We start from the raw sequence: 14,202 nt of genomic DNA on the forward strand, positions 1-14,202 counted from the left end.
CTACCCCTGGGATATCTGTCTGGGCCAGCCACGACGACCAGACTTTTAGAAAATTTGAGCCAGAGTCGTTAACCAAACTCGTCAACTGTTCCATCCGGCACACAAACCAAATTCTGTTCCTGATTTTGGATAAAATTGGTATATCTGGTTGCTTCCACAATGCTGTGATCTCGCATCTGGTAGTGGTTGCTAAATGTGATATCAATTTATGGATGGCTTTCGACAGTCCCTGGACCCGTCTGCCCAACACGAACAGCCAAGGGTCCAGGGGGATCTCCACACCTACCAACCTTTGCAGCCAGTCCCTGACTTCCGCCCAAATCGGAGCTACTTTCGTGCAAGACCACAGCATGTGGCGCAAGTCGGCCCATTCTCCGCACTGCTTGGGGCAGAGCGGAGAATAACCTCTGACAAATTTAGATAATTTTATTGGGTATAGTACCACCGCATCAGGACTTTGTATGCGTTCTCCTTTAAAGTGGTACAGATAGAGCTCTTGGCTGCTGCCTGCAGGATCCTGTCCCGGTCTTCGTCCTCTAATGTCTCCCCTAAGTCTGTCTCCCATTGTCTCATGTAGCTAAGTCGGGGTTCATCTTTTGTCCCGGGACAGATCATGTCTCTGTACATTCTAGAGGTTAGTCCCCTTGTATCCGTTCCTCTGGAACACAGCTGCTCAAAATTTGTTCTACCCGGCCGAATTGGAGCCTTATTATAAAATGCCCTGATCTGAAGGTATCTACAGAATTCTGCGTTAGGCGTGTTTTTTTCCTCTTTGATATGGTCAAACGTTTTGACGTGTGGTCTACCTTCCAGATCTTTTAGACGAAAATACCCTGATTGAATCCACTTTGTAAAGTTTGAACTATCTAAGCCTGGAGCAAAGTTCGGGTTACCCCAAATGGGCGTCATCAAGGAGTTTCGCGTTGTTAGAGAACATCTAAATTTGGTAGCCTCCCATAGTTTCAAGGAGCTCGAGATGGCCTGCAGCGGAGTCTGAATCCCAGACCAACTTTTCTTGGGTAACCAGATTAGATTCTGCAGCTCAATGGGCGCACAGCAATCTTTCTCCAATGCCACCCATCTCCGGAGACCCGGATCTGCGTGCCACTGTACGATTTGGCTCAATTGGGCTGCTTCGTAGTAGGCGAACAAGCAAGGCACCCCCAACCCACCTCTCGAGGTTGGCCTCCTCAAGATGTCTTTTTTTTTCCTTGGGCCTTTTTTATTCCAGATAAACTTTGTTATCCTAGACTGCAGCGAGAGGATATCATCTTTCAGTAGGGAGGTCGGGAGGGCTTGAAAGAGGTATAGCACCTTTGGAAGGAGATTCATTTTAACACTGTGAATTCTTCCAAACCATGATATGCCGTACTCATACCATCTCCTGAGATCCTCTCTCAAAGTCTTGAACAACCTGGGATAATTTGCCTTATATAAAGCTTTGAACTCTCTTGAGATATATACCCCTAGGTATTTGATCATGGAGGGCTGCCAGCTAAAGTTAAAGTTCAATCCAATTAGTTTTTCTATTGGTTTGGGCAAATTTATGTTGAGGGCTTCCGATTTGGCCTGATTAATTTTGAACCCTGATATTTGTTTAAATTTTCCCAGTATTGCAAAAACATTGGGCAGGGAGGTGAGAGGTCTGGATAATGTCAGGATCACATCATCTGCATATAGCGCCACTTTATGGGTCTGTTCTTTTAGTGTTATTCCTGATACATCTGGGCATAATCTCAGATGTGCCGCCAAGTGTTCAATACAAAGGGCAAGGGGGACAGCGGGCAACCCTGCCTCGTTCTACTGCGGATTTGGAATAGTTCTGAAGGGAAACCCTGATGCCTCACCCTCACCGCTGGCCCTCATACAGTGCCATAATGGCCCCCAGAAGAGTCCCTCAAAGCCAAATGCCTCCAGCGTCCCCCTTAGATAGGGCCAATCAATCCTATCAAAGGCTTTTTCTGCATCCAGACTAAGTACCATTGACGGGATATTATGTTTTTGGGCCAAATCAATCAGATCTATTACTCGCCTGGTATTATCTGCTGCTTGCCTTCCTCCAATGAACCAACCTTATCTGGATGAATTAACCTTGGGAGGACGTTACCCACTCTGTTAGCTATAAGTTTTGAGAATTTTTTTAAGATCAGTATTGATCAAAGAGATGGGCCGGTAGCTCTTACAGTCTGCCGGGTCCTTTCCTGGTTTATAGATAAGGGAGATGGATGCCTGAAGCATCTGAGATGGGAACGATGCCCCCTGCAACACCAAATTAAAGAGTTTTAGCATATATGGCGCTAATATTTTCAGATATTTTTTATAATAAAGGTTTGAGAAGCCATCTGGTCCTGGTGCCTTGGCGGGCTTGAGGGAATTTACAACTGCCGTTAACTCTTCTAAAGAGAAGTCCGTCTGCAGCGCCTCATTCTCCGCCCTGCCCAACTTTGCCCCCGTTAGAAATTCCCGTAAATTGTTCCTCGTTTTTTGGTTGTGTGTGACCTTACCGCCATCATACAGTGTCTCATAGTAGGATTTAAATTCCTCTACGATCCGCTTAGGATTCGAGGTAAGCTCTCCCCCCTGCATCCTAATCGATTCAATCTGGTAATTTGGGGCTTTATTTCTTAGTTTATTAGCTAGAAGGGTGTCCGGCTTATTCGCCCTCTCGAAAAACCTGCGTTTAGTCCAGCTCAGCTCCTTTTCCCCCTGGGAGGCCAAGCGAATGTTTAACAGGTGTTTGACTTATCAGAGATCCCCTGAGGGTCACCTTATGGGCCTCCCACAACGTGGAGTGTGATGACACGCTACCCTCGTTCTCTGTAAAATACTCTTTGATTTTGTCTCCTACCTCCTTCGCAATGGCTGGGATTTTTAGTAACAGCTCAATAAGTCTCCAGCTTGCTCCCGGTCTATCCAGTAAATTTAGCCTGCACCGCAGCTCTATTGGTGCGTGGTCTGACCACGAAATGTCGTGTATCACCGTATGGGAGACCACTGGAACCAGTCTATTGGATACAAGGAAGTAATCTATCCGGCTGTATCGGTTGTGGGGGTGGGAGAAAAATGTAAAGTCCTTAACCTTTTGATGTTGTTCTCTCCAAATATCCACTAGTTGACAATCTTGTAGTCCCTGGGTGATGTTTAGTACGTCCTGTCTGAAGGGGAGGTTAGATGCTGTATACCTATCCATGTTGTGTTTAACGTTCTGTTGAGGTCTCCAGCTACAATTATGTTTCCCCTCGCTTCTCTGTGTATCTTCCGGAAGAACATGGAAAAAAAACTCCGGCGCCATCTTGCATGGAGCGTATATCGACGCTAGTGTAAGGGGCTGGCCCTGTATAGACCCTACCAGAATGAGGAACCGTCCCTCCTTGTCTGTCAGTGTCTTTTCTACCTGGAATGCTAGTCTGTTGTGTATTGCTATAGCTACCCCTCTCTTCTTTTCTGTCGCTGAGGCTAAGTACACTGATTTGAAAACTTTATCTAAGAATTTTGAGAAACTGCCTGTGGAGAAGTGAGTTTCTTGGAGAAAGAGAATATCTGTGTGATGGCATTTGTAATCTCTAAAGGCCAATTTACGTTTAGCTGGGCTGTTGAGCCTTTGCCATTGTGTGATATACACCTGATCTCGTTATTCATCTTGCTTTATTGCCCTGACTTTAATGTTGTTTTCTCCGACGGTTTTGCCCTTTTCTGGCGGCCTCCTATTCCGACCTCCATCCTCTCCGTCTTCTTTGTCACTTAGTTCGCTCTCCCTGGAAGGGGTGGGGGGGTGGGATGGGTAGGACTGGGCCAGACACATAAGTAAAAACCAAGAGGGAAGACAAAGGTGAAAACCAAACATGAATACAAATATTTACAGAACAGTAATAACTTGTCGTCGACTACAGGGCCTCCCCATCCTGTAGCCAAGTCCAGCGCCTTTGGGACGACAACTCCCGTGGTCCCCCGACCACCTCCCTCCCTTGTCTCCCAGAGGACTTTATCAGAGTCCCAGGGGTCTATCCATCCGTGGCCCCGATCGAGACCCATGCCAACTCCGGGGTATGTGTCTCCTCCTGCACCCCATACCCGCGCGCTCTCTACACTCCTATAACTGTATCAACTACCCTTTAACTATTTATGAGGATCCCCCCTTCTAGATTACTGCTGGACCGTCTATTACATTATCTCCCTGCGTGATGTGCCTCCGGTCCCTTCCTCTTTCTACGCCCCCTCTTTCCCCAGGCTTGAGGGTCACATCCCCCTTATCTTCAAAGGGCTCTCTCCTGTAACTGACTCCGCGACTTTCCTCTCGTGTCTGCTATTTAGACCGATCCCTTCTCACTCGTCTCCTACTCCTTTCATTCCTCTCACTGAAACTACGGCCCCTCGGTTGGCTCCCCCCTGCCCTCTAGCTTCCTCCCCCCCGCCCTCTAGCATTCGCAGACCTCTCCTAACTTCTTCCTCCTCTCTCCTGCTGCCTTAGCCCTTCGCTCTCTTTCCCCTCCTTCCTACTCCTCCGATCCATCTTGCCTTTCTTCTAACCTACTTGCGCCGCCTCTCTACCCCTCTTTTCCCCCCATCCGTCCCCTTCCGCGCCAGTCTCCATAGTCGTCTCCGCATCCGGCCTATCTCGAGCCACCAGCAGGGGGCCTTCCGCTTTCCCTCGTCGCTCCCTGATGTGTCCCTGTGTGCTGGTGCCTGGATCTGCCCCCTCCAAATGGCGCCCCCTTGCTCGTCCCGCGATGATGACGACTTCCGGTTTCCGATGGCCGCCATTTTGGAGCTGCTTCTGCTGCGAGGAGGCTGGAGCGTGCGCTCTCCTCCTGCCTTTTCACCTCTTCCAGGTCCTGCGTCTCAGGCTGGTTCTAGCGAGGCACCATCATGTCCACCATCTTCCTTCAACGACTTAGATGCAGATCCAAGGTAAGTTTTACCTCTTTTTTCCGCAGGAACTGCCATCAGGTTCGTAGTTTGGTTAAATATCACCACGGTATAGTCGGGAGCTGTATTTTCCCATCTGTCCATATGCAGGGACCTTGTGAGCTCCATATCTTCATGTTCTCGCTAGGCATCAAACAATACAGGCGAGGCAACTTTTAAACAGTGTAACTTTTATTAACCTGAAGCATTATTGGGACCTCTGTGTCAGACCCTCATTTCTTGCCTCCCTTGGCTTTGGATGTGCCTGCAGTGTTACTCCACTCCGGCTCCAGCGTCTCCTCTCTCTCAGTTTCCTCCGCGGGGGCACTCTTCAAGCCTAGCTTGGCCAGGAACGCTGGGCCCTCCGTTGGCTCCTTCATTATAATGGGCCTCCCATTCCTCGCCATCATCAATCCGAACGGGAAGGTCCACTTATATCTAATGTTCTGGTCCCGTAAGACCTTTGTGATTGGCAGCAGGTTACAGCATCTAGCGAGGGTAACCGGGGACAGATCTTGAAAGATCATCAGCCTGTTTCCCTCAAACTCCACTGTTGTTAGGGCCCTGGTTTGGCGTAGTACTGCCTCCCTGGTGGTGTAATAGTGCAGCCTAATGATAATGTCCCGTGGCTGCTCTGTTTGCATCGGCCGGGAGCGGAGGGCTCAGTGACAGCGGTCCATTGCTTGTGCCTCCATAGTACATTCCGGCATTAGGGACTCTAGCCATCTTGTGACGAACTCCTCGCAGTCCCCCACCTCCTCAGAGACCCCCCGTATGCGGATGTTATTTCGCCTCTCCCGGTTCTCCGCGTCCTCCTGGCGGTCCTTCAGCTCGTCAATCTATCGCTGCAGCTCCCCTGACTTCTTTTCTTTTTTTTTCAGCACCTTTATGGTTTGATCTACTTTTGTCTCCAGAGCATCTGTACGCGTCTCTAGTTTGCTGACTTCTCTCTTAACCTCTTTTATTTCCGCCTGTAAGAGAGACTTCAGATCATTATACAGTCTCTCGAAGTCACATCTTCGTACAGGCAAAAGAGCTTGGTTGCAGGCCCCCTCTTCATCTCCTTCTTGCTCCGTATCAGTGTCAGGATTTGAAGCCGGCGCCATTTCTCCCGCCGCGCTGCCTGATCCAGTTCCACCAAAGTAGTCTCTAACATCTGCTAGTTTTTGCTTTTTTTGACTAGATGGCTTTTTCAGAGCCATCCCTGCAAGGTTGGCTAGTGTTGCTTTACTTTTTTTATAAGTTTCCTGGTGATTTTGGGGTGTTTAATATTGGCTTTTGTATAAGCGCGGTACGGAGCTAACTTCTTAGACCTCCAAGCCCGTGGCCGTCGCGCATGCGCCTCCCCTTGTTTCGTGTGTTTACTAACTTCTCTTGTTCTCTTCATTAGTTCCTGCGTAGCCCAAGACCTGCTTCTACTCTCCACGCAGAGGCCTGCTTCGGACTCCTGTGCTGAAGCATTGGTTTGCCAGCACTAGTTCATGTTACCTGCTGCATCCTTTTTGTGTATCCTGAGGTCTGCTGCTACTCTCCACGTAGAGGCCTGTTTCGGACTCCTGTGCTGAAGCACTGGTTTTTCCTTGGCTCTGCCCTGAGGTTTTCTTCGGCCAGCCTGCTGTCTCCCCCTGCTGAGACTGGCGTCATGGGATGTGGCTGCTCCTCGCGCATAGGCCGCTCCCGCGCTCTCGCTCCTTCGCTGAAGCAGAGAGCACCCATCTACCCATTGCCGAACCCTTGCTTGAATCACGACGATGCTGCCTTCTCCAATCCTGACCCTGGCTTGTCTACAGACTATGCTGCCTTCTCCAATCCGGACCCCGGCTTGTTTGACCATGAACTTTGCACTCCGGATCCAGGTCCGAGGCCTAAGGTCGGTGATTATATAACCCCACCTCAGCCCCGCGGTCTGGTCCCGGTTTGTGGCGAGCACAACCGTAACAAGAACTAAGGATATTGTTTAACTTTTGTTATAGTTTGCTATAGCAAATATATAGTGTGCTTAGCATAAATCAATAACTGGAGCTTGTTGTTTCACTTGTTTGCAATCTGCCTCATATGCAATCTGCCTCATAATGATTGAGCCACCTGGTCTGAAGCAGGGATATCCCCAATACTTGGCCTTTTGGTGGCACTTGAGGATTAGAGTTGTCTACACCTGGACTAAATTCTAAACATAGACGCAGGGGCTGGTATTTTTATTTAATACTTTCTCCAGTAGAAGCATCAGCCGCTCATTGGAAGATAATACATTCCAAAACTCTGCAGTAGTAAAGGAGTTACATATTTACATAGTACATGAGTAGAAGAGATTTTGATCTATGCTCGGGCTTCCTAACGATGCGTCCATAGAGCCTCAGCCTGCGCTCCTCCGGCGCTGACGCTGAGGCTCGCCTGCCCGGTCAGGAGCGATCCCATGGACTGGCAGGCTAGCCAGTGTTAGCGATCGGGAGGCGGGGCAGTGATGTCGCTGGGCCAATAGCCCGAGACATGTCAATGTCACGGCGCCGACATCACAGCGCCATGACGTTGCGCTGCTTTGCTGTGATTGGAGGTTTTCAGCAGACAGGGCGCTGAAAAACATTTTCGGCTGTCGGCTGAAAATCCCAACGCCTCAGCACGCCTGCGGACGCTCGCATGAGCCCCCTCTCAAGATATCCTCATTAAGGATGCCGGGGCTCATCGTGGAGCGTCCGCACGGTGCAGCGCTGCCTGTCCTTCCATGGACAGAGCCTAAGACTGTGTATATCGCACCAGTACCTTCTTGCAGCTTCTTTGGTATGGGTATCTCCCTTCCCCCACAACACCCACCGGACACAAGCTTCATGGGTGATCGAACATATAAACAAAATGCACACAGAGCGCATCAAAGGTTGGTAAAATGTAATAGGCTGGTATTTTTATTTCATATTTTCTCCAGCAGAAGGATCAGCCGCTCATTGGAAGATAATTAATTCCAAAACTCTCCAATAGTAAAGGTTCTCTAATTTTGCAGTATGGACAAGACCCACTGAGGTTGTTTCCCCTCGTACAGAGGTAAAAGGAAAGGTTCACAGTTTAGTGTTAGGACCTGCATATTTGGTTATACCTTGACGTTGGTATGCAGGCTTATGACCTTTGGCCAAAGGTTTAACTAAATAACCAAGAAAATATTATTATTGAAGTATTTAACTTTATACTTATTACCATATATATTTTGTCAATTGGATGTAGCATTGGGCTCTCCTGTCTTTTGTTGTATATATGTATGTATGTATATATGTATGTATGTGTATATGTTCACTGCACTATTTAGACATGCGAGGACTGTTTAATAAATACAGCAAGATGTGTTTCCATATGGTGTTGCCCGTTTACGCATGAAAACAACATTGTCATAGTTTAATTAATAGGCTCCATTGTGTCATATATTTGCAGTACAACAAAGGTGTTAATTGGTTTCAAAAGGCAAACAGAACATTCACAGCAAATGTTCATTTTAAGGTCTCAGAATAGTAGTAAACGTATGTATATAGTAAAGAAATTTAAGAAATTTGTGAGAGTTACAGTATATCTCTGAAATCGGTATAGTGTTTTTAAAGGAGGTTTTGTAGCATATGAATGCACCTAACAAAACAGTATATTGTATCTGAACATCCTGGACCCTACTACTCCGCTGTTGCTGACTGTGATTTCTTTCCATATATAAATATGCTAGATTTCTGGCTGGGTAGCTAACGAATTTCTTTTGGACCAAAATACTGCTATTTCAAAGGCAGTTGCAGAATGCCTGTAGGAATAATATTAGCAATCATTCTTTATCGGAGTGCCTCTGTTTACCAAATGGGGCCATCTGTACAATGATTCAGAGTCAAAAATCTTCATTCAGTTCATTTTTACGAGGCAGCATTCAGAGTTTGCAGACAGTGCAGATATTTCCATTTATCTATTACTGGTTAGAGACTTGGGATTTGGTTATTCATCTGGTGTACCATCACAGGGTTATGTGAAAATAAAAACAGAAGGCCTCATTATTACTGAGCGCATTAGATGGTTTTATATGATTAGACTAATAAAAATAGCATGGGTGCCAGAGGATATAAATACATATTGACAGCTTGCATAGTATATGTAAGTGGTAAATAAAGTTTATGAAACATGAAAATAATCAGATTTTTGATGTATGTAGAAGCACATCTGAGATTTCCATCCTTTTACTGTGTTATCAGTTATATTAATATGTCCAACACAAATGTAATAGAGGTACTTTCAACATATATTCTAGGTTTAAACATATTTTATTTGACATTTTTATATTCAACTGTGTACATTATTTTCTGTTTATGTGAGATGATCAACTTCATATTTCTTTTAACAGACAGTTATTTTTTGATGCAGTTTTTGCTTGTGAAAATTTGAAATTGTTGTTGTTGTATCTTTGTTTCCAAATAGATGTAACAAACAATATAAATAATGTACCTTGGTGACAGACCTTTTCCACGTGATGACCCATATTCAACTACAGCAGAGGCTGCGACTATTCTAACACAAACCAGTGGCAACCACCAGAAAGACCCAGGTACACCCAGGTACATGCTGGATACATGCCTTAAACTTGCCTTAAACTAGCTCCAGCATTTCTGCATTGATTAATGGCCGATCAGATTAACAGTGGGGGTCCCTGGCAGTCCCATTCAAATTGAATGGGACTGCCAGGGACCCCTGCTGTTTTAATCTTTTGGGTCATTAGTCAATGCAGAAATGCCTTAAACTTGCCTTAAACTAGCCAGGTTACACCCAGCACAAACCCAGAATGTAACCGAGCTAGTTTAAGGCAAGCTTTAGAATAGTCGTGGTCTCGTCTGTATATGCTGGGAAACCATATTGCCTGTGCTAGGGAAGAGTTCATCTCTATTCAGCTGAATTTAGTGGAAGTCTTGACCAGCACAGGGAGGATGGTTTCACAGGAGATTGAATAGGATCTTTAGTATGAATAAGTCACCCGATGACATGACTCATTATCCTAACATATGTTCTTTTGTGGTTTCTTTAAATATTGTATGATGAAACATAACCATTTTAAATACCTCACCTTACCTCAAAACAGTAAGGTAATGTTCAGTTGAAAATTAGGCTGTAAATAAGTCCCTTCTTTGTAATATCACCATAAATGACAGAGTAACAGGTAACATACTGTAGCTAAGACATATTTCATCCATGTAATTAAAGGGCATGTAATTCATGTTCTTGTTGCTTATGAAAAGTTATCTTTCATAAGCCTGCCATGAAATTGAGTTTAACAAAGTGGTCTTAATAAATAAAAAGTGTCACCCAGAGCGGTCACTAGGAGGGCATATTGACCAACCGTGGCCCTTTTCACTTAATAGGTTGTGTTTGGCAGCCTTTAAAAGGACAAGGAGATGGGATCCTGGCTTCTACAAGCCCTATGTTCAAACCCCCATTTAGTTTCCAATTGCTAATTATGTTTTGTGTAATTAAGCTTCTAGGTTCCAGTTTGGTACAATCTGGACGATCATATACTCGTTGATTCATTGGGTTGCAAAGAGAGCAGCAGTGAGCCTACAGTATGTGGAAGCCAGTTTTGTTTACTTTTTAGTTTTCAGGTTCATTGGCTAAGTAATAGGGGCCTTAAATAAGAAGAATTTTTACCAAAGCTAGTCAGGTCTAAAGCTGTATAAGGTAGTTCTAATATTATTGTAATTCATGCTGGCGGAAACAACTTGGGGTTTATTGAAGCAATAGAATTGATACTTATAGTGAAAATGGATTTTTTTTGTTTATTTGGCTGCGGTATTTCCTAACTCAGTGCTGGTACTGTATGGTTGGAGGACATCCCAGATTTTGTAAGGATTATTGAAGGTTGTGTGATTAGACCAATCGAACTAGAAGAATCAGATAGGGGCCTAAACCCGGGAAAACGTGGTCCATTTATCAAAAGTTGGGATTGATATTTTCAATTCTCATTACAGAAGGGCTTTGTCCCAGCATACTGGTCAATTTAAGGTCTAAAAATAATCCAGAGTGTGGTTGGGACGTTGGTTTTGGTGGAAAAATGTATTGTGTGATCCCATTGGGAGTATTTTGGAGGTGCGGTAGAATGGGAACAGAGCTTTGAGCTTGCTCTTTATTCTTTCAATATTGTTCTTAGTAAACTTGTGTCCATTTTTTGTTGTAAGACCCCCTGCACTGTGGCAAAAAATGTGTGCAGTTTAAGAAAGTCATACAAGCTTTCATTTTTTCATATTTTTAACACATTGTTTTTTTTGTATTAACATTTTTCAAACACCAGTAGCAAAACATCAAAGAGAAAATGTTTGATGGTTAAAATAAAAATAATGGGTTTTCAATGCCTTCCTCCTATTCTAAAGGCAAACCCATAAATATGCATGTGCATTCCGGTGAAAACTCTCCCACCTTCTGCAAGACTATACATACAAATCTAATTTAATCGGACTATAAAGATTTATGGCTGAATGCATTTTTTTTTTGTAGTTCTTTTAAAAAGAAGGTGTCACATGTATGAACACACAATGTGGTAGAGTAGTTTTTTTTTTAATTTTCGGACATTCGACATTACATTTAAATAATTATTGAAAGTTATACAAATTAATACCCCTGAAAAAAAAAAACATTGCTAAAAACCGAAATTGATATTTCATATACGTGAAGTTTTAAATATCCTGTTATTAGCATTTCTAATTGTATGATATAATAATTCCATGTGAAGGTACTAATCTTTAGTCTGTCTTCAAATGTTTATGATGGCTTTTCACATTCTGTTCAGCCTCGCAATATTACAAAAGTTAAATGGTGACCCAAACACTGATTAGTCGCCTAACTTGGCATGTACTGGAACTTCTACATCGAGGCAAATCAAAGACATACACAGCATAGCCATTTACTGAACATTAACCTTCAGTAGTCCAAGCATCTCACATCTCACCAAGCATATGGGTTTTGGCAGGTAATAGATGCTCTGCCTCATGTTTTTTCTGTGGTATTTATATTTGCAAACCCCACTGGCAATAATTATTATGTTGTGTGCTCAGTAAATCCTGAAACACCTGCAACATTGTATGTGATTCAACGTTGGAACAGGCAGCATTAGTGATTTCCTGTGGATACTTTTCAGATATTGACATGCGAACATCCCATCATCCTACGTAAATGTGAGCACAACATGGAGATGCAGATGTAGCAAAGCATACAGTCTGTGGTGCCGCTGCCACGTGCGATCACATGACCGTGGTGGTCGCAGCACAAAAGGATTAATGCTGTGGGGATCCCCATTCAGAAGCATGGACCTCCGTATCTCAAAAGCGACAGAGACTGTCCTGGTGCCACAGACTTCTGTTTGTTTGTCTGTGACACCGAGGACTAAGTGTTGCTACATAACTAGATTGCCTTATCCTATTCACACAATCCAAGTTTAGATGCTTGAAATGCAAATCATAGTTATAAAGTTGCCCTGTGAATGATCATCTTCATGATATTGTAATTTCTACTTTTACAGATAATACAAATTAATTTTGGATCATCACTTTTCTCTACCATAGCGATGCCGCTCACAAGTTCAGTAATACATTGTGGTGCATTGGGTTGCAGTATTATTTACGGAATTTCTGTGAATTTTATGATTTTTAAAGTAACCCGACACATTATATAAAACGCAGTCCAATTTCTCTAAATTGATTTGAGGTGGCTTCATTTGTATTGTCATGCAATATTTAGCAACAATGTATTTATTCTGCATATATTAAACCTTACATCAACTCAAGTTAACTGAGGCCCAAATTTCCTAAATCGTGTTTGTAAATTCAAGTTCAATTCAAACCACATTTTTTAATCCAAGCGAAATTTGAGCTAAATTTAAGAAAGGATCAACTTCAGATTTGCTCTTTTTTGTTTAATTAACCAGGCAAACTTTTGACTTTACTAACTGTATGTCTTTTCCAGGTGTGTAATTTTTTGTATGTACTGTATAATATAACTAGAAATCCAGCTGACCTTTTTAGCATCTGTCCTTGGTACAGTACAATAGAAAGAATTCACAGCCATATCTTACATTGTGTGATGACTGTATTTAAAATAAATTCATGCTATTCAAAAAAACTCTAACATTCAGAATGTGACGGTAGGGGCAATATGGCTAGCATATTCAAGGTTAAGCCCCGCCATTGCCCCTACCCATCAAAATGGCGGCCCAGGTGTGGGCATAGTATCCCCCTCCTATTATGACTGACCTGTGTGCTCTGTAGCAGTGTTTCCCCCTATGAATATATAATGTAATGTATTCGAATGACTCCTTTGTATGCTGAGTGGGTACTTTACTCAACCAGCCAGCACACAAAGGAAACTTGGCCCATCCCCAACTGATGCAGTTCCCAGTGAGCAGTTTAAATTTCTCACTCTCCTAAAACACTGTCATCTCCCATGGCCTTAAGTGGACAGCATGTAGCATCCGTGTTCTGATTGATTGGCAAATAGCACCAGTGCTTTGATTGGTCGGCACGTAGCACTCATACACTGACTGGCTGGCACGTAGCACCTATGCTCTTACTGGTCGGCACCTGAACTTCCATCCTTGTAGATGCAGACCAGGAAACTTTGTAAACCTCTGCCGATCACAGTTAGTTACAATATGATTCAGACTCACAGTCTGGGAGTTTGTTGGTGTGTTACTCTGAGTTTTTTTGCAAGAGACACACTGATACAGCACAAGGTTTAGGTTGCATAGACGAATGGGACTTTTACACTTGCTAGGACCCCAGCTAGCTCAGCCGGAGCGGCTACAAGCATCCCCTATGGTGGTAATTATCTCTGAAAGCAAGGGGTCCCCAGAGCTGAAATTAATGGGGTTCAGCTCCGAAGACTCTCTGCTTCAATCCTATGTTAAAAAAAGAAATATAAAACCATTATAAATTACTCCTTTAAGAATACTGGAGTATGATACAAGCTGTTGGTATTTTATATATTACACAGTTACATAGTAGACGAGGTTGAAAAAATACATTGAGTTCAGCCTATGTTACATTTAGTAGACTGAGATAGTATACAATATTTGTATTTATATTTATCCAGAGGAAGGCAAACAACCAGTGGACATTGAGTCGATAAGATCTCATAAGGGAACAAAATACATTCCTTCCTGTTTCTAGTACTGGAAATCAGATTTCTCCTTATTTGACTCTGATCCCTGATCCTGAGAACCGTATCTGAGACCTCCCAGGACTACGCTCGCAGCTACGGAAGCTGCAGATATGTGCTGTCTGCACAGCTCATCCTTGTGCTGGTTGCATA

General features: G+C 43.9%; 1 protein-coding gene across 1 annotated transcript in view; it reads left to right on the top strand.

Moving 5' to 3' along the window:
* Positions 1-9,354: 9,354 nt before the first annotated feature.
* The window catches only part of LOC142467225 (uncharacterized), a 163,320-nt gene continuing 158,472 nt past the window's right edge, over positions 9,355-14,202 (top strand). The window contains exon 1 of the mRNA XM_075572660.1: positions 9,355-9,470. Within this exon, the coding sequence (XP_075428775.1) occupies positions 9,355-9,470 (116 nt within the window). The remainder of the gene's footprint in view (positions 9,471-14,202) is intronic.

Source organism: Ascaphus truei, chromosome 16 (genome assembly GCF_040206685.1).
Source record: "Ascaphus truei isolate aAscTru1 chromosome 16, aAscTru1.hap1, whole genome shotgun sequence".
Lineage (NCBI taxonomy): Eukaryota > Metazoa > Chordata > Amphibia > Anura > Ascaphidae > Ascaphus > Ascaphus truei.